The 25,937-nt window shown below is 47.2% G+C and overlaps 1 protein-coding gene across 2 annotated transcripts in view; it reads left to right on the top strand.

Moving 5' to 3' along the window:
- The first annotated feature begins 2,613 nt into the window (after positions 1 to 2,613).
- LOC119437006 (uncharacterized) overlaps positions 2,614 to 25,937 on the top strand; it is a 48,275-nt gene continuing 24,951 nt past the window's right edge. Inside the window, exons 1-2 of one of the 2 annotated variants that reach the window (XM_037704067.2) lie at positions 2,614 to 2,764; positions 4,827 to 5,033. In XM_037704067.2, the coding sequence (XP_037559995.1) occupies positions 4,973 to 5,033 (61 nt within the window). In that variant the 5' untranslated portion in view covers positions 2,614 to 2,764; positions 4,827 to 4,972. The remainder of the gene's footprint in view (positions 2,765 to 4,826; positions 5,034 to 25,937) is intronic. The other variant, XM_037704065.2, reaches the window with a different exon arrangement.

Genomic DNA, 25,937 nt, shown 5'->3' on the forward strand with positions numbered 1-25,937 from the left:
GCCTTTGTTTCTTATCTTTTATTTCTATTTTATCTCTACACCACTCACACGAATGGATTTCCCTTTTCCTTGCGTCTCTCGGGATTTTCGAAGTTCGCAGTTGACGCTCACGGGCTCACACCCGGTGTGCACTTAGAAAGCGCGTCTAATGTGACAATGAAACTTCCTGGAGAGAGCGCACGAGCTGGCGAGCAGTTACGGCTGTCCTTAGGCTTAGTGGAAAGTTTCCGTCTTACAGAAGACACGCAGTCGGTCATGTGCAGCGGCATACGCCCTGTGGCGGGGTCTAGCTCTGGAAATCGTATGTATGCATGATGATATCCGAGAGCTACGTAGTTCTGGCGCACGCAAATGAGGCCAGATAAGTTCGTGCAGCCAGAAATCAGCCTTCCGCTATAGGGCACCTCGTATACAGCCCGTATATACCGTACCACGGTACACGCTTTCTCAAAAGAGACGAAGCTGCTAGTGTTGCCAAGTCATACCTACGCCGTGTCGTGCCCCTTGAACTCCTGACGCCAGAAACCTCTGAGGAGCAAGGGGAGCACGAGTTTGGTTCCTTCTCAAGTGAGCACCTATAGACCAATGCAGACGCCCAAAAGATGGCTGGCAAGGAGTCCCAAAGCCGTCTACGGTGATGTGCGTAATGGCTTCATTGTTTTGGCAAAGGCTGCACGCAGATTCTATTCGCTGTCGCCGGTGTTGGCAATCTCTTTTTCTTGTTCCTGGCTGGGGTCGTCGCCACGTGCGCTGGAGGAAGCGCGCTCGACGCCATAATACACGCGTTGCGACTGTGTATGCGTGCAGTCGCGCTACGCGATCGAAGACGGCTTAGCGGCAGCCACTGTAGTCTTAGCCTGAAACCTTCCCGATGCCTTCGAACGACCTCCTTGTCCGGCTTCCTCTGAGTCGCTATAAGGGCTCGCGTATAGCGACGCCGCAGAACGCACGCACCTGTCGATCTCGCCGGCGGTGGTCTTTCCTGTGTTGACCCAGAGGTACGGTCGCGCGCCGCGCGGAGTGTTCGGTGCAGTTTTCCCTCAAACTATTCCGTAACCCGATTACTTCCGCGAACTTTGTGACCAATAATCTATCGATTTTTCTAGGTCAGTTGTACTTTTATACGGTTGTATAATTCGATTTCTAATTTGGTTCGTAATTATTCCTATCACGCTGCTGATTGGCACGTGAAATTGACACATCGCTGTGAGTTTCTTCACTTCTATTTGGTCGAACGATGTATGTAGACTGCAGCGGTTTCTGACACTCTGTAAAGAAGTGAGTGTAGAACTATATAGTGAGAATAAAATAGCTAGCAATGGCAAATCCAACAGCTAAACTCTACTAAATTGTGCACCTTTCACAAAAAATAATTATTGTATAGTCGCTGGGAATTATTCGGAACTGTGCAACTGCACGTTAATGCTTTCCAGCTTGCGAAATTCGCTTCAAAACACAATGTCCTAACCTAGCGGGGAAAGCTGCACGTTCGTGCAGAAAGTTTCTCCTTCGACCTTGTACTGTACGTACTGTACTTAATACGTCCTGGATAACCACTTAAATAACAACGGTAGACGTGAGCTGCCGACGTTTAGACCTTCATTTTAATAAACCTGAAAAAATAACTCTTAGCAGTAACGCTTAGTAGTAGCATTGAACGCCCAGGTTGCTACTCCTTAAAAGAACCGAGGGAAACACGCGTAGTCACGTTCTTTATCCGGAAAATGTGCGCAGCATGGACCTGTTCCACACGCTCAAGTGGATCATGTTGGTGATGATGTCGACGCTCTATTTTCTTTGGATTCTGCAATTTCTGAGCCCTTCGTTTTATGAGCGCTACAAGAGATTCTACTGATATTCGTGAGTACGTAGTCCTCTCACTGTTATTGTAGCTGCTATCATTTTGCTCTCGAACCAAATATTTCATCACCAGGAAATGACTCCATGTCATACAGCCTCCTTTCTTTTCTGTCTCTCTCTCTCTCTTTCGTTATCAGTTACCTCATTAAAAGACTAGCAATCTTATACTGAATGACCGTGATGTTGTGCACGTTGATTCTGTCCTTGCATGTGGTGTATTCTCTTGAACAGCCGACGTGTATACACGCTTTCACAGCATTTGTGTCTCAGCTAACTCGGGCGACGACGCTATTGTGAACATGGGGCCAAGGCTGTACCGCATTCTGGCGTCTATAATACACGTCGCGTAGTGCGCGTGCCCCGCCGCCGTGCTATACGCTCAGGTTTGGCCAGTGGGTGGCAGCTTGCGCTCTGCTCACCACGCACCCATAGCCACACGCGCCAAAAATTCGGGCAACTCCTCGCTTATGATCGGTTCCCGACCCTGCACCGATTCCTTGGAGGACTTGCTCGCTATAGGGAGTCGCTCTGAGATGTGCTCACTCCAAGGACCTTTATTAAAGAAACGCGGAGAGAACAAAGCTCGTAAATTGCTCGCCGCCGGCGGGGAACGCCCGCCGGCTGCTCCCTCCCGCTTTATCGCCACCGTTGCGCGAGGTTCACCGAAAACACGCTATCTTATCGTCCGCCGCGAAGAAGAATTCCCCCTGCCGGCAAGGTAGTTCTCTACACAGCGCCGTAGCGTTGCAGCGACGACGACTTCCCGGGACCGTGCGCGCGCGCGCGCGATCGCTGCGCCGGGACTTGGCAGGTCGGCGGTGCACGGCTATAGAGTGTACTAGCAGCACGGCTATCAACAGCGGCGCAGCCAGCGGTGCGGCGGCGGACGCACGCCGATGCTCGGGTATGTCATTGTCTCTCCTCTGCCGTCGCTTGCAGGCAGCATTGTTCACCCGCGGCCGGCATTTGCACGGGGACTCTTCGTGCCTGCCTCGTCCGAGCTTCTTCGCACGCTTAGTAGTATACCGTTGGGAGCTGCGCAACACTCATTCGACTCGCCTCTTGGCCCCCGTCCGTCGCGAATTGTATTTGCACTTTGACAGGTCGCGACGTCAAGATGAAGCTACGGGATCCGTACCTTCGTGCTGACCAGAAAAAAATAAACTTGGAATTTTTATTAAAATGAATATCTAAATGTCGGCAGCGCGTGGTGCAGTGCTCTTAGGTTCGAAAGTATGAACCCTCGTCCCTGCGCCCAAGCTGAACTGGCAAGCGTGTATGTCATGCAGGCTTGCTGATATCAAAAGTCAGGCCTTGCGTGTACTGTCATAATTTGAGGCCATTCAGCAGCTGCTCTGGATTCCCTGCGTTCGCGCTTCGCGCCGTAGATCTCGTGCTGCAAGCGCGTGCGTAGAGCCACGAGCAAAAGTACAGATCAGAGCAAAGCCTGCGCCAGGGACTTGCATCGATTGAACAAATTTACCGTTTATTTACTATCACTTCGTCAGAACGTGCTTCCGCAGCAAATGAAAAAAAAAGGGAAGCTTCTGTTTTCCGTGTAAATATTGCACACATGTGTGCGAATTTTACGAGGGAAAAGAAACGATAAACGCCTCCGTAGCAGCTGCTCGTGCACTTCCTATATCGGTTGCCATCGGTTCATTGTGGTTCTAAGCATAGCATTCTTTCAAATGGTGAAGTTTTTGCGTTCTCTTGGTATTAAAACATACCCAAGCTTTCACACCGATACATGTTTGTCGTCGCTTTATTAGATAATTTAGGTACAGAAGTAACGTGATATGATAAAATTGCTGCCAGAAGTGTGCGTGTGCATTTAGCGGACTTGTACGACCGAGATGTGATGAACATTCACGCTCCAAAAGTGACATGATGACAGGCCCTACTCATTTTATGCAAGTTGTTATAAGCAGTGCGTTATCAGTAAGTGGGACAATATTTATAGTCTGACGTCTGACGGGCTATCACAAAACGCTATCGGTTATTCCTGGCGCGCAGACTGTTAAGCTATCGTAGGAGTCTTTCTTCCCGACTCCCTCTGATGTTATGTGTGTGTGTTTTTAACAGCCTACTCTTTGTGATTATGTTCTGTGCTATCGGCGATTGTTGTAGGAGGTGGCTGCGAAAAAAGAAAAAAAAAACAGTAAAGTTTTTTTTTTACCGTTTATCCCGTCCATGTGATTCGTTTTCCGCATTCTAACTTCATTACGAGATCAAAGTGTCCCTTGTTTTTGTCCATCAACTGCTGTTTCAGCCTAAAAGACATTCGGCCTAAAATTTGTACAGTTCATGTAACGTATGATCGCAGAGATAATCCGGCGAGTTATTCTGAACTAATCTCGGTATACTTAATTCCATAACATCATCGAACCGTGTTCGCAGCGATCTACGTGAGGTGATCTAGGAGGAGCTTGAGATTATCACTGCTCAATTATCGCGGTGTTGATTCATCAGCGATCATTGCTTGAGTATACATACGCCTGTGTATTGAAATCTCTCTCGCCAAATCGCAAATGCCGCCGAGCACATTCGCGTGCGACTTCCTCCGAAACAAATGCCAAATTTAAAGTTCTCTGCATAAAGATGACCTTTTGATCGTGTATCTCGGCGTCCGCATTTTCCAAAGTAACTCCAAGACACCCTCGCCAAGAGCCCACGCGCTTTTCACTCGCGGTTTTTTGAGAGACCCTGCAAAGTCCCGTCGATGAACTGTCTGTTCTCAGGCTGGCCCGTGACGATATAATAAAGCAGATCTCCAGGGCTTTGTTCCTAAAATCACCGATTCGCGGCAGGTACACATATTGCTCGACAGGGATTACGCGGTCTCTGTACGCGTATAATACCACTTGGTCCGAGGTGTCTCGGCCGAGGAGAGGCGCAAGTTCCGCGCTCGAGGTAATGTTCTCTCTGCCGGCATCGCCTTCCTTCCTTTCTTTCTTGCATATCAGCTTCGATGCGATTTCGCTCGCGGCGCGAGAGGTGGCGGAGGAGGAGGCCGGCAGGCAGCAGCGCGAGCCCGGGCCGGGCGTTATATCAGTGGTCCGGAAGGAAATCCGACTAGCCGGCCCGCCGTCTTCGGTCCCCGACAGCGACAATGGCCGACGTGCGTCACCCGCAGCCGGTCACTCTGCCCGATCAAGCCGCCAACGACAAGTGTAAGTTTCGCTCGTGTGGCATGACACACTGTTTCTTTTGCTCTCTTTTGACATCTTGCACTGGACAATTTTATTTAAAAGAAAATAAAGGAACGATGATATTCGGGGGGCTCGCGTCATGCGCATTGTAGAGTGATCGTACGATGCTGGTTTGTGGTTACCTGCTTTGCCCGCCTATGGCCGACCTGTTTGACGCAGTATAGGCATGTTTCATTTTCCTGCTGTCCCACACTTCTCGGGCCTTAGAGAAGATGCTCTGTACACGCGCTGTACGTCTTCGATGTCGCGCACAGACCGTACTGAGTAGAGTGTAGTGTTGTCCATCTGCGCGCGTAAGCAGCACGCGCGAACCACGCGGTGACGACGCCCGCCATCACTTACGCATGCGACCCACGCAAACCGGATGATGGTGCGGACGTTCGATTGTAATGCGCAAGCTTGCTGTATGTGTTTTCGGTGTTCCTGCTCTGGATCAATTTCTTTACGGTACTGCCAAATTCGTCTTCCTCATTTTGGCCTAGCGCACCTTATTCTCGTGAATGTTACAATGGGCAAGGCAACTTTCTCCTTTCCTTCCTTTTGTTTTCTCTTTTTTATCTTTGTACATGTTTTATAAAGAAAGCTGTCACAGGTTCTTAACGTTGGAGGCGGCTGTCCTAAAGATTTATGCAGCATCACCCATAATATATACATTTATATCTGTATTCAAAGATGAGGTGCGCATGATTCGGTGCAAAATAAAGAAAAGCACGTACGAAAAGCAGATTTAAACAACTTTTAGAGCGACACCCGGCGTTTGTCCCCCCCCCCCCCCCCCCCCCCCCCTATCCCTCTTTATCTCTCTCTCTCACGCACACACACACACATTAGAAAAAACTTGTCGATGAAAGATGTGAAAATAGTGTGTGAACATATACAGGGATGTCCCAACTATCATGTATCAAGATTTAAAAATATGCAAATGCACCGTAGCTGAACAGAATGAAAGCATTGTTGTTTGCCGTCGCTTGGAGATACTCACAGGTTATTTTTTGCATTCCGCCTAAATACATAATTAGTCTTAATTAATCAACTTCTCAAATATTACAATTAGATGAGAAGTGTCAATGAGAAAATTGTAGAGCAGCATGAGAAACTCCCGATACAGCTTTCTGTTGCTCAGTACGTGCTACATGAAAGTGTTTTAGCGAACCTGAAAGCAGCCCGCGAATACACGCAAAGTGCCTCGAGCAGCCAGCCGCGCGGCAATTTTGCGTGTATTCGCGGACTTCTTTCACACTCGGAAAAACTTTTATGTAGCACGTATTAAGCAGTACAGAAATCTGTATCGGGAATTTGTCATGTTGCTCATCATTTTTCGCGTTGACACTTTTAATCTAACTATAATATTTGAGAAGTTGATTAATTAATTCAAACTAATTAGGTAATTAGGCGGAATGCAAAAAATAATCTGAGTATCTCCAAGTGACGGCAAACAACATTACCTTGGTTCTGTCCAGCTACGTTGCATTTGCATGTTTTTAAATCTTGATGCATGATAGTTGGGACACCCTGTATAGTGTACAAAACATTAAGCATGCTATATGCGGGAATGTTGGAGTATGTCTCCAACTAACGTTGGCCAACTTTGTTTACAAAAATATGGCTAATCAGAGAACAACTAAACAAGTCTTGGAACAAGAAGAGGGGAAACCGAGGGGCTCGAGTTTTGTTAATCCCAACCATATGTAGCTATTGCCTAATTAGGCACGGAAAACATCGGGGAGTTTATCTGTAATTTGTAATTGAAGAATAGAAATTACAAGCTAAAGGGAAATGAAAGTGGACGAAAAAACAGCTTGCCGCCAGTGGCATCCCAACCCATAACCTCCGCATTACGCTTGCATTGCACTATACCAGTTGTGCTAACTGATTGGATAATGAAATGAAATAAGTTCGAATATTAAAAACTTTTTTTATTACTCTAACTAATGGCCTGACGTTTGGAAAGCTGTTATTGCGTCCTAAAACATCTCATTCAGTCATTTTTAGCGCGCTATGTCCAGCGTAATTATTTTTTTCAGCATTTCGCTCGAAATACGAAGAGTGCCGCATATTCGATTACTAAGTAGACCACGCACCGCGACACAGCGGCCCCATGTGGTTTGAAAGAACTCAATCTTCTCATTGTCTGAACCGGTAACCACCTGAAACATACTAACCTAACCTAACATAAAGTGTTCCCAACAAAAGCTACTATAGGGAACCCTGGCGCTGCGGTCGTCCATACTAACGTTAGAAAGATGGTTAGTACTTGGATTTGTCTAATCTTCGTGCTTGAGGATTCAAACTTTCTTGTCACGTCATTTATTGCGCTTTATATTTCTAAATTTACAAGCACTTATATTTTTCTAAACAGGGAATCTGCGCACATGCGTAATTATTGCAAATTGTTGCGTTTATAACTGTATCATTTGTTGAAATAAATCAATTCGCAAAACCACAGAAGGCGTTTGAAGCCAGTAGTTTAGGCAAGTGCGTGTACTGCCCATAATTTCTATAGGTTGCTGAACTAGACCTGTGCATGGGCATGGGCACGGGCCGGCCCGAAGGTCCGTGTCCGGCCTCGGCAGCCCGGTGAAACTTTAGTAGGGCCCGGGCTGGGCTCGGGCCGACAGGCGTATCTCATCGGTCGGGAAGGGCCGGCATTGGAGCCTAAATCGGGCCCGAATTGGGCCCGAAATTCTCGATAGCGTTCCACTTCCGAAAGAAAGTCAGATTATCCCTACGCCCACTTGCGCCGGCGCACAGTTACAGGCATTGCTCACTGTGCACGGTAGCGGACGCGTAACGTATCGAGACTCGCGAGCCTCATCCGTGCAGGTGCACCGAGCGAGAAGCGGAGAGCTCAAGCTCGCCTTGCAGCATCTGCCTTCCCTTACGGCCTGATATGACGCCGCGGCCTCGTTTTTGAGGTGTTTTCGTCCCGGCAAACCCGCGCAATGCGGGTTGGTCGAGTTTCAATACAGAAATGGAAGAGACAGCTAGCGAAGTAGGCATGTTGATGATATCGGGAAGGCGCCAGCAACTGACGTGACATATAAGACGACGCCGTATGGGATTCAGGCATGCTACTCACTATCAACGGTGAAGTGAGCAGCAAATGTCAGCTAAAGGCCGATCCACACGACGGACCAAGTCCGCGGGCCGATCGGTCACGTGATGCCATGTGACGGTCCACCGCGGTCCGGTCCGGCGCAGAGCACATCCCACACGGCGTAGCGCCATAGCAGACGACAGAGCGGACCAACCAGCTACACTCTCGGCCACAGTGCTCTCGACTCAACAAAGCCGGGAACTGCTCTACGAGGGATACAAAATAAAAAATAACCAGCCCTTCCCCTGTCGAGAAAATGGGGGTAAGCGAAGCTCGTCGTGTGTATTTCTTTCTCTTTTTCTTTCTTTCTCTCTCTCTTTCTCTATATCTATCTTTCCGTCTCTCTCTTTCTTTCTCTTTCTTTCTGTCTTTTTTTCTCTCTCTTTCTCTTTTTTGTCCCTGGTATGTGCCATTGAGCTTGGACCCTTTCTGCACTATCGCCAGGATCGGCCCACTTTTCAGTGTGACACCACCGCCACCACCGCCGACACATGTGAGCCTATAAAGCTTCGCTTAAAAATGGGGGTGAGCGAAGCTTGTCGTGTGTGTATCTGACCTTCGTGGTAATTTTCTTTCTCTCTCTCTTTCTCTCTTTCTTTCTCTCTCTATTTTTTTCCCTGGTATGTGCCATTGAGCTTGGACACGCGCTTAAAAATTGGGGTAAGCGAAACTTGTCGTGTGTGTATCTGACCTTCGTGGTAATTTTCCTTCTCTCTCTCTTCTCTCTTTCTTTCTCTCTCTATTTTTTTCCCTGGTATGTGCCATTGAGCTTGGACACGCGCTTAAAAATTGGGGTAAGCGAAACTTGTCGTGTGTGTATCCGATCTTCGCGGTGATTTTCTCTATCTATCTATCTATCTATCTATCTATCTATCTATCTATCTATCTATCTATCTATCTATCTATCTATCTATCTATCTATCTACTATCTATCTATCTATCTATCTATCTATCTATCTATCTATCTATCTATCTATCTATCTATCTATCTATCTATCTATCTATCCTTTTTTATCTTTCTCTCTCTCTTTCTATCTTTCTCTCTCTCTCTCTTTTGTCCCTAGTATGTGCCATTGAGCTTTCTCTCTCTCTTGGACCCTTTCTGCACTATCGCCAGGATCGGCCAACTTTTCAGCGTGACACCACCACCACCACCACCGCCGAAACTTGTGAGCCTATAAAGCTTCGCTTAAAAACCTGCTCATCACTCCGAGAGGGCATGGGGCTGGCAAAATAGCTGCTGCATGCGCATGTAGGCGAGAGGCGGAAGGGCGGATATGAAACTACTGGATTTTGCTCAGCCGAAAATTTTGGATTTGGCTGCAGACACTGTGTTGCCAGACAACATTCGTTGGCTACGCTAAAATCGCTGCAGTCTGCATGCGGTCCGCCGCCAAACCTGAAGAGGGAAAAGCCTCGGCGAATTGTGGGACCCCAAGGTTCGCGGTCTTGCGCGGACCAACGGCGGTCTGCACGAACTGGGGACGTCCTATCACGTGATGCGCGTACCGCGGTCCAAAAGGGCGGTTTGGTCCGTCGTTTGGATCGCCCTTAAGCAGCATGCCCGCACCACATACGGCGTAGTCTGCTATATCATATCGGTCGCCGATGGCGGCCCGGTACATGCCTGTTAAGCATGAAATGCTTTTAGCTCCCGTTGTCGGTGACCTTCAAGAGACCCTGAGCCAAAATCCAGAGCCGTTATCCGGGCACTCAACACGAGGATGGGGCGAGAACGAAACGAGAGCATCCAGGCATCGTTGCGAGAGCAAAACTTAAGAAAATGCGGTCTCTGGCCCTCAACCCCTTGTGCAGGACCGCATTATACGTATGCTAGTTACTGCCCGAACAAGTTACAAAAAAAAAAAAAAAAATATCGGGCAAGTTTGCACTCGGTCGCGCAAAGCTTAGCATAGCGAAACTTACTGGCTGCATGCCACAAACGGGGGCAGGCTAACCAAGGTTGACACAGTGCCTAGAACGCTGCTGCTTGCCGACGCCGAACGCGTTGGAGGCTAGCCGCTCGATATCAATCGCCCGCTTCGCGGTGTCTTGAGCTTTGCGCGGCCTAGTGCAAGCTTTCGCCTTTTTTTTTTCTCCTGGCTCAGCGCGCCGCGGAGAGAAGAGAGGCAGGGGTCGAAAAGACAGAGCCGGCGAGGAGGAGACCGCGTGCGCATCTCCTCCTCCTCTTCTTTTGGGTTGACATGGCTACGGCGCGACAGTTTCGTGGCACCCACCACAAATTACGGCTGGCTCAAACAGCTTCGCTGTTAAAAAAATAGCCTTCCGGTTTCTGGAACTCGCCGCAAGGGGACCAACCGAGCGCACTTTCTCTAGACATGTGCTCCTGTTTCAAAGTGAAATTGCCGTGGACTACCTCCTTGAAGCACCACGAGGTTTGCACCAATCAAGACAGCTCGAGAAGCGGCATCCAGAGAGACCACCCGCAACTCCGTGAGTCAATTTCTCGCGTGTTGGCTTTTCCTGAAAGTAGCAAAGCGGCGCCGGCCGAGCTAGGCCTACTGAGGTTCAGTCCAAGCTTCGTTTCCTGAGGCCACGCGCCTCGCGCCACGCGCCTCGCGCCTGTGCCCTAGCTTCGGTACGGAGCTTCGTACCTCGCGACCCACGTTTATATGCCGTCGATCGAGCCGGGCCAGCCCGTCCTCGGTCCATCGTCTGCATGGGCTGGCCCGCCTTTTCCTAGCTTTGGGCGCTCGTGCCGCCAAACTGCGGCCCGTGCACATCTCAAGGCTGAACTGCGGTGCTTGCAGCTCTCGTAGACACTATAGCGGCAACGTTCCTTCTACTAATTTGTACAGCAAATTATCTATGACATGGAAGTGCCAAGCTGTCGGCGCATGCTGTTGAGCTTCCGCTGATCGCGAGCTGCGTCTTCCGCGTGATGTCGCGGCCTGAACATTACTGAACATGCTGAACATTATAGGAAAAGTGGTGATTCAGCCTTGCTCGTTCTTATACGGCGAAAAACGTCCCGCCGTACATATGAATTAGTCAGCCGGCTATAATAGGCGCTTTAGTTCTGTCGTTGTAATAATAATAATAATAATAATAATAATAATAATAATAATAATAATAATAATAATAATAATAATAATAATAATAATAATAATAATAATAATAACAGGATAGGTGCTAGGTTTTAGCTGCATGGGAACTTTCCTGGACTCGGTTGACAAACTGTGGGCATGAATTATTATCGCGACCATTTTCTCTTGTTCCACTCGCAATCCTCTAGTACGTCAGCTGCGGTATAACGAAATCACAAAACAAAAAAGAGTAGCCGGTGTCGCCGGAAGAACCAAAATCTCGTGTATTCATTCAGCTAGAACAAGAGGACTCTTCACAAGCTCTCCAAGTCCAACCGTAAGCGCAAAAAAAAGTTAATAAATATGTCACATAAAGATTGAGAGATATAGAAGAGGCAGGGAGGTCAACCAGGTTGCCACAAATTTACTTCTCTGCACTAGGAGAGGGGGAAGGGGAAGAAAAGACAATAGGGGAGTGACAAGAGGTGACAAGCGCGATCACACGACAGCATTCACTTCGCATTCAAAGGCGGTCGCAGAGTCCAATCCTCCTCAGGTGCGGAGTAGGACTTCGTGAGGTGGACGCTCGAGTCCAGGGTAACAATGTCTTCTGTTCCGTGAGCCGTCCGTCGTTCAGATGACTAATAGCAGCATGCAGATGATATATTTGGTCGTGAAAAGAAGGGCGGATGGCAGAGAGATCGTTCAATGGATTCGTCGCAATCGCAAAATTTGTGCGGTACTCGCCGCGGAAGCTCAGTAGCGTTGGTGTATAGTGCTGCCGTGCTCGAGGTTACGGGCTCGATACCGAATGCGGCCGCCGCATTTGAATGGGAGAGAAATACAAAAAACACTCGTGTACATGGATTTAGGTGCGCGTTAAAGAACCCCAGGTGTTCAAAATTACTTCGGAGTCCCCCCCAGTACAGCGTGCATTGCAATCATATCGTGGTTCTGGTACGTAAAACTTCGGAATTTAATTTTTTTTTTTCAAAGTGGTTGTACATGAAATTTGTGGCATGCGCATTCTGTGTTTCAAACGTTTCTTATTGCTCCAGGAAGCATGATACAGGCTCGAAGATTCTTATATTAACGGTAAATAATTTGATATCGCATTATTTATGTGAACGACTTTCGGTTTTGGTTTCTCGGCGCCGAGTTGGACAGTGATGTCACTGTCTAGGAAGCTTGGTCACGTGGGCCCACAAAGCTGTGACATACGCACTGCTGCATCGTCTGCTCTCGCACACACGTTCTGTACCAGCACAGGCAAACAAAACCACGCCGACAGTTGTCATGGCTAGCTGCGGTAGCTCCGATTCCGAGCATACGTCTGCGTCTGATGCGGCTCACTGCACTCTACACTCGAGGCTCTCTAGGCTTGCCCGGTGCTGTGGGTCACCGCTCATTGTGCGTCACTCTAATGTGGTATGTCGTCACTAAAAGGCATTACGCTTCCAATATAGTGACGTCGGTGTCAATCGCGCTATAGCGATGGGTCTCGATGGCGAGAACGACCATCTAGGCACTCTTTGGAAGTGAATTAAAATATCTTTTAAACGTTTGCTGTGTCCAACACTTCATGTTGAGTGTCCTTCCATACAGAGGAAGCCTACAGCAGGCTTTTTATAGCCTCAAAACTTGGTGTCTTGGCCCCTTTAAAACGTTGCACGAGGATTTATCCATCGGGCCTATAAGGAAACAGTAGGCGTTTGTGGACGTGACGCTCGGCCACAATCGGCACAACAAAGTTTTCTCGCAACGAGATAGGTCAGACGGCGGTGAAAGGCGAACGAAAGTTCCCGGGAGCGCCGACGAGAGTTGACAAGTTCAGCTGAAATCCATTCTTTCCAACGTAATGCGACGCAGCGGAAGTTGCCATGCTGCATCAGGCGCCGGAACACGCCGTACTGTTGGCGGCCAGAGCGCTGATTCGTTGGCACTGTCGTTGCAGATTGTGCTGCAATCGGTACTTTACTGAAATCTGAAGGTGGACACACTTTCAACGGCAGCCCTCTGATAAGCGCTGTGAAAAACGGCTGCTTGTACACGCGCAGCGCCATGTATACGGCTGATTGTAGACTTTCAAGGGTTGCTTTGGAATCACACAATGAGGGCATACCGGTTAGCTGACTGTTGATGGATGTAGTAAACAGCGGCCCAGAAATCTGCAAGTTCTAATCCCGTCCATATTGTGGTACGGAAGTACCTGAACCGGACAGGACACCGGTCTTGATGGGACATGCTGCTTGCAGTATACACGCATATCAGAACCATCTCTGTTTGTGTGCAGGCAATCGAAGTAGGATATAAGTGTAATATAGTGGCTCGCTTCAGTGTGGAAATGTGGCGAGCCGGCCTTGTTTCGAATGCCAGAAACATCAAAATGTGCAGAAGGCTGATGAAGCACAAATCAGTCGATGGTCGGGCAGTGGGCAGGAAACCTGGGAAACCTTATATATATATATATATATATATATATATATATATATATATGAACGAGAAGAAAGGGAACCGAGGGGCCCGATTTTTATTAATATCATAAGAAGCCAACAATGATACCAAGGACAACATAGGGGAAATTACTTGTACTTACTCATTGAATTAAAGAAATGATAAATAATGGAAATGAAAATGGATGAAAAAACAACTGTCCGCAGGTGGGGAACGAACCCACGTCTTCGCATTACGCGTGCGATGCTCTCACCATTGAGCTACCGCGGAGCCGGTTTCCCATCCACTTGCTGGGGTATTTATGTTTTACAACTAGAACTAACCCTGAGAGTGTTAGCCAGCGCCACCACCCACAAACCTAGGGTCGGATGTGGAACATCCTTTCTGCCGCAGGCGTCACGAGCACGTGATCTTTATGGATGATGGCAACTGGTAAATAAACCCACATATGCTACCTGAAGGCATCAATGTTGCCGGATTCGAGCCCTCGTTATGTTGTGAGCGAGAAGAAAGGGAACCGAGGGTCCTGATTTTTATTAATCATATATATATATATATATATATATAGGCAGGGATTCTAACCAGTCAATAGTCCGGTTGACTACCCTGCGCTGGGGAAAGGGAGAAGGGGAATAAAAAAGAGAGACAGAGAGAGATAAAAGAGATATGAGAAAGACAGGGACGTTAACTGGAAGATAAATAGTCAGTTTGCTACTCGGCACTGGGGAAGGGGTAAGGGAATACAGAAAGATATAAAAAAACGTACATGGACAACACTACGGAGACTAAGGCGCTCGCACAAGCGACACGTTCTCAGAAAGCACAAAAGTGCCTTCGCTGCCTTCTGAGCCGATAATCGGTGGGGGAAGTGTTCTATAGTATTAGACATATATTGTCTTTGTGCTTCAAATTTAGGACTGACACAATAGGTGGTCAATGTTCTCCTCGCAGCCACAGACATCACATGGAGGGCTGTCAGCCATTCCAATTATTGCTGAATAAGCTTTCGTGAAGGCAACTTCCAACCACAACCGACGCAGAAGAGACGCTTCGAATCGGTGCAGCCCAGCTGGAGGTCCAAGTTGCAGCGAAGGACTTAGTCTGTGCAGTCTGGTGCACCTTGTATGTGTGGTATTCCTCTCAGCTAACGAGAGTGTGCGTGCTAGAATGTGAAGCTGTCTCGCAGCGTCTATCCTTGAGAGAGGAATGGGGACGCAGCAGTCTTCTTGATTTGACGTCCGAGTTGCCTTATCTACGTCATCATTTCCGATGATACCGCAATGTCCTGTTATTTATTGAAAAGAGATATCATGGGTTTTTTTCCTCTCAAATGATAGGTAATTTCCACGATTTCGCATGTCAATTGATCGTGAGTTCTATGTTGGAGAAACGAGAAGCTGGAAACAAAGCCGAAGTGCTTGAGCTTCTACGCTTTGCTTACCGCGTAGATTTATTCTGCATATGCTTGGAAACAAAGGAAAGTTGCAGCGGAGAAATCCGAAAATAGCGCTTTGCACAGCTCCGTCAGAGACGATCCGCATCGTTTTACGGCGATGATTTTTACCAGGTGTATACAGGCTAATTTTCTTTCCATGCGAGTAACGCGAGGGCTCCAGGTATGGTCGCGAGGGACGATGACGCCCAAAAATTGTCGAGTCTTGTTATAAACTATATCGCTTGGCCATTGATGGACGCGCAGTATGTATGACGCCATAGATTTTCGAGTGGATGCAACTAAAGCGCGTTTTTCGACTGACGCTTTTAACCCTTGTCACCCACGGTACAGGCAGGGATAAAACGTCTGCGGGATGTTGGTTCCGCGAGAAAGTCTAGTATCAGACCAGTTTTTAGCTTGCAGCTATTAAATCACTACCGCACTATGATGACCGTGTACACTATAGCACAGGTGTAGCACATTTGAAATCCAGACTGTATGCGTGCACATGCTCAGGAAAGATTTATTTTTCTCAGATACAGTTTGTAAACTTTTGAGCTTGCCTCTAACGTACACGTCAGCGATGCCACCTTCTGAAGCCTTGCATGCTATTGGAAGAGTGTCATATGCCTGATTCCCAGATGTAGATGTCGGTGTAAATTGACGTGTTAACCGTCTACGTTGAAAACAGTAGGGCTCAAAGACCCATTGTATGAGTTGCCACGGCAAGCACAATGATCAGTGGTGGGGCCATATTCGGTAAGAAGGGCTAAAGATCTTGGGAGGTACTGACGAACCCATCGAAAAGCGCTACCACCAACTAGCGCATCAAGAATGCTTTCATGGGCGACATTATTATAAGCACATTCTACAGCAGGAAAAATTCGCCGCCTATACAAAGACTTTTCAGGGATTTATTCTGCTTAAAAGGAGAACCCCAGTCGATGTCATTGTATATCGCTGGCATATCGTTGACGTCCGCTTAAGACAGGATCTGCACCACGCGTCACAAATAAATTTTGGCACAAATTGCAACAAAAACAAAAAGTACCAAATTACACCACATTCACAAGTAACGCAACGGGATAGTCCTTATCGCAATCCTCGTCATATTTCTGCCTGATTGACACGTGCGCTGCAATTCATGTGGAGAAATACACCTTACGTGAAACAAAGTGCCTATATTTGCTTGCATTTTCTTCAACTTTTTTGTTCCACAATTATTCCTCTTACAAAGAAAAGGGAATATGTTTGGATAGAAACAAAAAGCTACAGCAAAGTAGCTTGACGGAGGGTATTCCCTCGGAAATACCCTCCGACCTGTTCTTTCTGGAACTTCGAACGTCTTCTTATCTCTGACATTGTTCTCTGTATCCGACCCTTATCAACGCTGACGACTCTGTCTCGTTATTGTCGCGCGTTGGGGCTAATCCCGTGCACGTGTTTCCTGCGGGCGCGCTTCGCAACAAAGCCACACATGCCCTTGTTGTCAAGCCTACGTATAGCAGTAACTTGCCACGCAGTATATAATATCGAGCCGAGCTCGTCTCGCGAAGGCCAGAGAGAGAAACTTTAGAAGTGACGGCTATATATATATATATATATATATATATATATATATATATATATATATATTATATATATATATATATATATATATACGCGAGAAACGTTCACGATCCCTTCTGTGCAGCGCACTGCTTCCGGCATGTGTTACGGAATGAAACCGCGTCGCTTTGCGTCAAAACGACCCGTTCAGACGAGGCAAATGTTGAGCATAAACTACGCGCGGTGGTGTGTGTGCGTGCGTGCGCGCGCGTGTGTGTAAGCGCACTCTTCTGACCGCCCCCTGTATCCAGTACGAGGTGCACGCGGTGTGTCACGTACTGGATTCAGCAGCGTGCCGGCGGTGGCCACGTCAGGCGTGTCGCGCAGCTGCTCCGGTTATGAACAGTCGGTACGAAGTCATTCAGTCGACTCGGCTTTCGCGCCCCTCCAGGTCACCTTTTTGAAGGAGAGCGACAGCACGTGAATATGTAAGCAGCTTCTGTCTTGTGTGGACGTGTCCTTGCGAGCTACGTAGTGTTTCAGAAGGATTCCGAGTTCCGATAACCAGTGAACCAATAGCGCGCGCGAATACTGTGCGAGAAGAGGTTTTAACGATAAATCACGGAACCCACTTGCGTGAGCCTCGTATGTGTATCGTACACTATATCCGTTCCAACACCTGCCAGACAAAGCCACTGGCGTTCCAGTTAGTTGCCCTACTGCGCGGGGGAGTCTTTGTAAAAAAAGACTTTTTACAGTAACGTGTATTGGAGTTCGTGGCAAATATAGGAGATGGATACCTCGTAACTGATGGTGGTATAGTCTCAAAAATTGTAGTTAAATTCTGCTGTTTTACGTGCCAAAACCAACCACGATCTTGTTGTGAAGCACGTCGCGTACTGGGGGACTGCGGATTGAATTTGACCACCTTGGGTTCTTTAACGGGAACGCAAATATGAGCGCAAGAGCGTTTTAGCGTGTCGCTCCCATCTAAATGTCGCCGCCGCGGCCGGGATCGAAGCCGCGACCTCGAGCTCAGCAATGTGGCACAGTAGTCTTGGTTTTTATGGCAAGTGAATAGTTTTTCATTATTACCCGGCTTCAATTCCACACTCGCAATATGTGCCCTAAGATTAATAAGCAAACAGTTAATTCTTTTTAGCTTTGTTATAGTTGGCTAACTGAACTTTTCATTTTATCGTGCATGCCGCGTAATGTCGGCTTTTTCCGGCATTCCACCGGAAGAGGCCGAATTGCGCTTTTTGTCGTAGACAATTTTTTTTTTGATAATCTGTTCGCAAAAATGAGAACAAAACAGGAAAAAAAAAACGGCGCCTGCTACCAACAGAGCAAAGAATAAGCTGTTACCTTTCGCCGTTTGTCACATGACCATTTTGCGTCGCTACTATTCGGCGCTGAACGTTGCCTTCGACGCCTTGAGGTCGTGATACTGATCACGCTTTGAAATTTTGCACACGGTCAGCTTCCCGAAAGGCGTCACTTATCACTTACATGTTCAGTGTAGTTGTCAGGACCTAACCACATGCAAATACACGCAGAGGGGGAAAGAGAGAAACCGTTATCATCAAACGAGAACTTGTAGAAGCTTCTGTATAATTTTCTGGAGGTTCAGTCATTTTTCTTGTAGAGTGACGTAGGTATGACGCGAACATCATGGTACCATTGGGTAACCGCAAGCTCACTATTCACTTTGGTAGCACAGCACAACGTTGACGTCTTGCCTATTTTTGCTTATACTAAACGAATGAACGAAATGAAACGCTTACGGACTAAATGTAAAGTCACAACCGCCTTATAATATTGAAAATTTTTATGTCAGGTAAACGCTATTTTTTTAAAATGTATCGTTGCTTAAAAGACAAATATCAACACTATACCTGGAACATTACAAATGCTCATGGAAGAAAGAAACAAAGCAGGAGAGGCCCTGACGTCACGTCTTTGAAGCCGGAAGTGCAGCCATGTTGGTGTGCCATCTCCCTCTGCGCCTCCAATCAAGGGGTTCTCCAGCTCCCCGGAGCAGATGGCGCGACCTTTGAACTTGCGTTGTTTCGACCCGCCGGAAGTGTGTGCTGCTGACGCGCGTCTTAGCAAAGCCTACGAAACTTCTATAGCAGTTTTAGTGAAGCAGACGCACTCCTGTGTTTTTCCGTGGCACATTGAAGAAGACGACGGAGACCCGCACCGTGATTGCTTGAGTGTATCTGTTGCTGGCTAATTACACTCACACTCACAGACCCAAAGCACAATTTTCAAGCTTACACACCATACTCCAAAGTCAGCTTTTCTCGCGAACAAAAGGTGCCGCGAGAAAGACACCGCCGGAAAAATTTTATCTCACTTTTCAGAGGCCGATAGCAGCAGCGAAAGCTTCAGGAGCGTGGTTGCTATGGCAACGTTGACATTTGAGGTACCCGTCCCAGTGCTCCTTTGCGAAAAACAGCACGTGATTTCCGCCAGACTTTCTCCAATGCGTCCGTGCCGGCCGGGGACTCTCCTGGGTTTCCGTCCTTCCTCCATGCAAATGCTAAAAGCACGACTTGATAAACATATATCCACGGCCTATAACAACGTCAAAAGTGCGGCGATACACTTGCCTCTCAGCCGCCATTACATGGCTGCTCAATAGCATACTCTGGCATGCTTATCGTGCACCAAATTATCATGGCGAATCTCTGCATATATAGTATATGGCGGTTCATCGCAACGTCAGAATGACGCGGACGAACGGAAGGACTTGACCGTAATGCGCATGGGGATGTTACGTGAGACAATCAGCAAGCCAAAATGGCAACTATCCGCAGTCGCAATATTTTCTTGACATTGCAAATCCACGGTATGGGCTCGTGCCCGGCGTCTTGATCACTTTCTTCCTTCCGCGAAAACTTTGCAATGCAGCAATCAAGGACAGGAAAAAAATAATAATACTAGCACCCTTCCATATAACGTTTCGCAATCGTGAAAAAAGCACGCAAAATGCTTTCCTAAATGTTTGCATTTACTGGCACTAATAATAAAAATATTCATAATAATAATGAAAAAAGAACGTAACCTACTAGGAGCCAATAAGGTGGACAACACGGCAGATAATGGCAGCCGTCATGCGTGTGTCCTGAAGAGCACCTCCGCTCATCGTATGAGGAGAATAGCGGATGGAGAAATTGATAAAAGCTGATCGGTAGCCGTGTAGCATATACACAAGCACCAAGACCAGTTCAGGACAGCGTTACCTCTCGGCCATCACGGTTGCTGAGACAACCAGTCGCAACCTGCGCATGTCCGGTGCCAAGAAACTAGACCGCCCCCAATTTGCACAATGCTGAGTCGGTAATGTTGACGTCGACAGAGCGATAACGCTGCAGGTTGAAGCGCTCTAATAATATGAGAGCTGCGTTTCAACATAACTGAAAACCTGTTCAGGATGAATGTCTAAGTGCAAAAGAGCACAATTTTTGTCGCTCACGTGTGACCATTGATCTAAATAAATCGAGCAGCATTTCATCAATTGCTCAAGAATGTTTCCTTATTTCAGTTCGGGGCCCTTCATATGCGAGTTTACTGAAGAAAAAAAAAAATTGTAACAAGCTCGTGGTTTCATAACCAAAAAAAGTGTCACTCAGCTCAACTATATTTTTCTGTAATGTTTACAATTAACAAAGGGCATTTTTTCACATGCACGCGCTCCAAATGCCGTCACGCGGTAGAGACGAGACATACACAAATGATCGATTAACGAAGCCATATATCATAAAGCGCCACAGCTGGAGGAGGTCGACCTAGACGGAAAGGCAACTGAATAGCTGTGGAACTATACGCACGTGTGTGCACATTCCTGTGCTATTTTTAGTGCGTGTGGATGTCTATATAAAAGCGCGGTAATTTTTATTTGAATTCTGAGCGATGAACAAAGTACAAACAATTTAATTGCTCGACAAAGCGTGGTTTGTTCGCACGTCCGCGGAGAGCGACCATGCGGCGGGTAGCTGGCTTAAAGAAGTTTGTCGAATGGCGGACCTCGGCTGGTGCGAGAACGGTTAAGGGAAACGAGGGGCTCGAGAAATAAACCTTTAGTCCACGAAAACACGTAGTCCCCCAGCGCTGTATGATCTCCCCTCTGTCTTCGTCCAGGCCTTTTCTGAAACATGCAGCGCCGCGCTTTTCCCTGGTGGCGTCTTTTGTCGCGAGGGTGCGACGGGCGGCTGCCGTCAATGCGAACGTGAAGACGTCGTGCGAATTTTTTCTTTTTTTTCCCCCCCCTCGAAGTCCTGACTCATGTTTCGTGGTTGTCGGTTGCGAGCTTCTAGTGTGCATACTGCGGAGCATTCGGCAAGCATTTTACGATTATTTCACTGTCTTAAACATGCTGCAGGAAAAGAAAGAAAAAAAAAAGTAGGCGAAGGTGCTGTGTAGCCGGCGAAATGTTCGATAGGCAACAACTATAACAACAAGACCTTAACAAAAGAGATGTCGCAGTAAGGAGTTTATATAGTTTTGCCGCATCAACTTTGTGCAATGTAGTCAAGTGTGCACAGTGTATTGTTGTGAAAAGTGAGAATCGCGGACAGCTGATCTTGTACGTGAACCCCCCTCCCCCGCTTAGCCACCGTACCCCGGCACGCCCTGGCAGCCCAATCCACGGACCGCACCTGACATCCCGCGCCATCCGCTTTATCATAATCTCAGCTCATCAGGCCATCCGTTAGCCGGTACTATTTTTCGGGCTAAGTGATCTCACTAACAATGCATATCTGTATTGCGGCGAAGCTTAGATTAGCCATATGGAACACATATTATCGTAAAAAAAAAAAAAAAAAAAAAAAAAAAAAAAAAAAAGATTTTGCGCTTACCGCAGCTCCGTTCTTGCTAATATTTTGCAGAAAGGCCACATTTTTAAGCCCCGGTCGTTCATTGCAACACATGGCGTTGTTACTTGTCGAGTTTGCTAAGAAAAAACTACGAATTTGTATTCGTCTGCGCCTCCCAGATGCACCCCCGAGCAATTATTGAAATCGAATCCCTAAGGCCATGCTCTGCCTTATTGCAGATAGCGGAAGTGATATAGCCAGTGTACTTTACACATTATTTACACATACGAAACGTTCTGCAATTACTTGCCAGGTTTGTCAAGAAAAAAAAAATCTGCTTATTTGTGTTCGTCTGCGCTCCTCGCAGTTGGCAATATCTGAAACATGCCTGTCATGTCACTTCCGGTGTTTGAAATACAGGGGAAAAAAGCCTTGGAGATTTGATTCCAATAATTGCTCGGATGTGTGTATCTGAGAAGTGCAGACGAACACAAATTCGCAGTTCTTAACAAACTAGGCAAGTAACAACGCCAAGCGTTCCTTTTAATGATCCAGGTGAAAGAAAAATGCGATCCTTCTGAAACATTTGAGCAAGAACGGAGCTGCGGTAAGTGCAAAATGTTTTTTTTTTTTCTACAATGTTAAGGAAAAAACGTACATCCCGTACATAGTACTTCTACATAGTAACAAACAAGGTAAAAAGTGCTGGCTTACATGCTTTTTCCAGCTTTGAAGCGCTATGAGCGAATAATTGTACATATTAGAAAAGTTCAGGCAGTTTGCACAGCACTTGCTGACCTAAAACAGGAAGAAACAATTGGAGGACGTTTAATTCGCCTTTAAGTGTGGAACGCGATAGCGTTATCGGGCCCCGTTCGCATCGCATTTTTCTTTATGAGTAGGTTTCACTCAAATTCACAACGTGGGAAAGCCAGCTTATAAAGACCAAGCTTACATCGATCCCCTCAAAGTCAGCTTCACCTTTAAACACGAATGCGCTGCTGGGAACACATATTTACAGGGGCAATATAAGGCGTCTTACATCAAAATGTGAAGGCCCTAGGGCCTTTTTTTATTATTTTATTGATTGTTTGTTGTTGCCCCGAGGCGTGCGCGTGTCCAAAACGCATTAGGCCATGGAGAAAGAATAACAGGAGGTGAAACTATGGGCCGGCGCCAGCGCAAGAACTTGTCGTGTCACGTTGGGTGAGGAGGAGACGCGTAGCTTCACATGTGCTATCGCGGGTGGTGATGATGATGATGATTTATTGGCATCCCCTTTGAAACGGGGCGGCGACAAATAGTCACCTAGCCTGCTTGATATAATCAGGTATACTATACATGTTCTTTATCTAGCATTTTTGTATACCTCTCATTATTTTTCTTTTTCAAAAATTTACCTTGTACCGCTGCCTGTGATTTTAAGAGATCAGGTCGTATCCATCTTTTCCCTGCTTTTTTTCCACCAGTACTCTAATCGTCTCTTGCTGATCTCTACGGCTGATCTGTTTGTTTCCTTCCACTTTAAACCCAAGCACTTCTGGGAGTTTCACGTTACCTACGGTTCTCGCTGGGTGGATCCCGTCGCATTCCATCAGGATGTGCTGAGTGGTTTCTGGATCTTTACTGCAGCATACACATGTCTCATCTAGTTCCGAATATTTGTTCCGATATGTTTTCGTCCTTAGGCAACCGGCTCGAGCCTCAAATAGCAAGGCACTGCCCTTTGTGTTATCGTACAGATTTTTCCTTCTAATTTCTTTCTTCTAATTCTTGTAAATCTCCATTGTCCTTTTTGTTTCCATTCTTTGCATCCAATTCACGGTCTATATTTCTCTCACTTTCTTTCTGATGGCTCCTGGTTGTCTATTTACCGTTTCGATTATCCTGTACTTGGTTGTCAACTTTCTTGACCTCTTCCTCCATTCTGTGTCCACGCTTTTCATGTAGAGATACTTGTGCACTTTAACCGGCCATTTATTTTAATCCATGTTCCTGAGCCTTTCTTCAAAACTAATTTTGCTCTGTGCTTCTCTGACTTCAAAAGAGGCCCAACCCATGTCACCCTGCACTGCCTCATTTGTGGTATTACCGTGGGCTCCCAAAGCCAACTGGCCTACTGATCTTTGGTTAACTTCCAGACCCGCCAATATATCCGATTTTAAGCATATAATGGCATTTGCGAATGTTAGCGCTGGCACCATTACTCCTTTCCAGATTCCACGCACCACCTCATACTTATTGTGGCCCCACAGTGCTCTGTGTTTCATTATTGCTGCATTCCGCTTCCCCTTTATTTTCAGATTATCTTGGTGGTTGCTTGAGTAATTCTTTCCTTCGTTTATGTGTACGCCGAGGTACTTATATTGCTTCACTATGGGTATTACTTGCTGTTGAATTGGCACCACGAAGTTACTCGTGTGTTCATCAGAGATCATAATTCCTGATTTCTCTGTGCTAAACTTAAGGCCTAGATTTGTCGCTGCATTCCCACAGATATTCGCAAGTATCTGTAAATCTTTTTTATTGTCCGCTAGTAGCACAATGTCGTAGCACAATTGTCCGCTAGTAGCACAATCAGTCCAGGGACCTCCTGTTGCATCATTTGTCCATTTCGCATGTAGGATAAATCAAAACCTAAACGTTGCGTGGCGAACGTTGGCGCAGCGCCCCTTGCGGCGCCGCAAGGAACTATTGTTGTCCCTCCACGGCCGCCTGGATCGCCGCGGGCGCCGATCCAGGCGGCCGTAATGTCCCTATACAAGAAAAGTACCGCCATTCTTTGATAAACGCCGCTGCTCTCTCTCCTGTATCTCCGATTGGACGATGATAGCGCGCGCTTTTCACTTCTTTATATTTTCTTTTTTTCCGCCTCAGAGCCATGTTGAAAGTCCTCTGCGCAGTCGCAGTCGCCGGCGGCGGCGGCGGCGCGCGCCCGGCCTGAAAGCTTCAACGTGGACTTTCTAGTGCGCCACCGTCGACTTGGCTTTCGCAAGCAAAAAGTAAAGAAAAAAGCAAGCGCTTTAGGAGAGGAAGCGGCGGAGGAAAGAGTAGATGGTGGTACTTTTCTTATATAGGAACTTTAGGCGGCCGTGGTTCCTCGCGGTCGGAGCGGCGCGCGCGTGACCGCGGTAATGAAAAAAAAAAAAAAAAAAAAAAAAAAAAAGGTTTCTTCCTCCATGGTCACCTACGGCGCCCGGCGTCGTCAGCTTGTGACCGCTTGCGCTGGGTTGTCGGATACCGCCCAAGAAGTTTTGCGCCAGGTCCCAGCGCGGTTGGCGCTCAAGGGATAAAAGACCTGTAGACCGTTTTGGTATACATATTTTGTTCCAGAATAATATTTAGGATCACATACTTTTTATGTGGCAATGAGACCAAGAAACTAGCGCACTTGAAAGATCAGACCATCTGCGATCGTAGCCAAGGTGGCGCAATGGCATCAAGCAGCCGCGCGCGAGTAGACAAGAGCGTGACCATACGACAGGCGACGTGACCATACGGCAGGCATCCAGCATTCGGTAGGGGGCGCTGTCACGACGTCGGCCGTAGAGTTCCTGTGTATGCTCCCTATACAGGAACTCTATATATGCTCCTGTATATGCTCCCGCCGTAGAGTTCCTGTATATACAGTAACTCTAGTCCGCCGCAGCGCTCCCGTGCATGCCACAGCGCAGCAGCGCCAGATTTCCCTCTAGTGCATAGTTTCACACTATAAAACCTAGAGGGAAATGTGGCGCTGCTGCGCTGTGGTATGCAAGGGAATGCCGGTATATTGTGGATTCGGATTGGCATCGTTCTTGGAGAGCCAGGACGCCTTGAAGATGCGCCTGGCTAGCACAGTTCCGTCTGTCACAATGATTCATTTCCTGCTGAAACAGCACGTAAAAAAAGCTCTTTTAGCTTTATTATTACACAAAGACATGTTTTGTTTAATTTTGAGGACTTATTATTGGACGTACAATTATATGAAACGTAAAAAGTATCAGCTGGCCGCTAAAGTAGGAGGACAGAAAAGATTCTCGTTCGCTTTGGAACAACTTGTCGTCTGTTCTTCCTTTTCTTCGGTTGATTCTGCATTGTAGGTGAGTAAACTTTATTAAGAGATGTATATGGGTGAATGAAAGCCTTTTATGCAGATTTATTTGAAGAACGCATTATTTGTGTAGCGATATCCACGTTTTAGACGAAACCTCGTACAACACCAGCCAACACAAGGCTCGCAGACACATGTCCTGTCATTCCCATGACGGTACAGCGCCCTTTAAGAAACTCCCATTGACGGTGGCGCCAGATTACCCTCTAGGTGTTATAGTGAGAAACTCTATGACTGACCTACACGCACAAGCACTGCGCACTGACATTAGTACGGAGACCGCTCTCTCTAAATATATGTGGGTGTCTGTGCCCGACGAGCAGCTGTGCATTCATACCACATGTGTCAATGAATGCTTGGCATAC

The sequence above is a fragment of the Dermacentor silvarum genome, chromosome 1 (genome assembly GCF_013339745.2).
Source record: "Dermacentor silvarum isolate Dsil-2018 chromosome 1, BIME_Dsil_1.4, whole genome shotgun sequence".
Lineage (NCBI taxonomy): Eukaryota > Metazoa > Arthropoda > Arachnida > Ixodida > Ixodidae > Dermacentor > Dermacentor silvarum.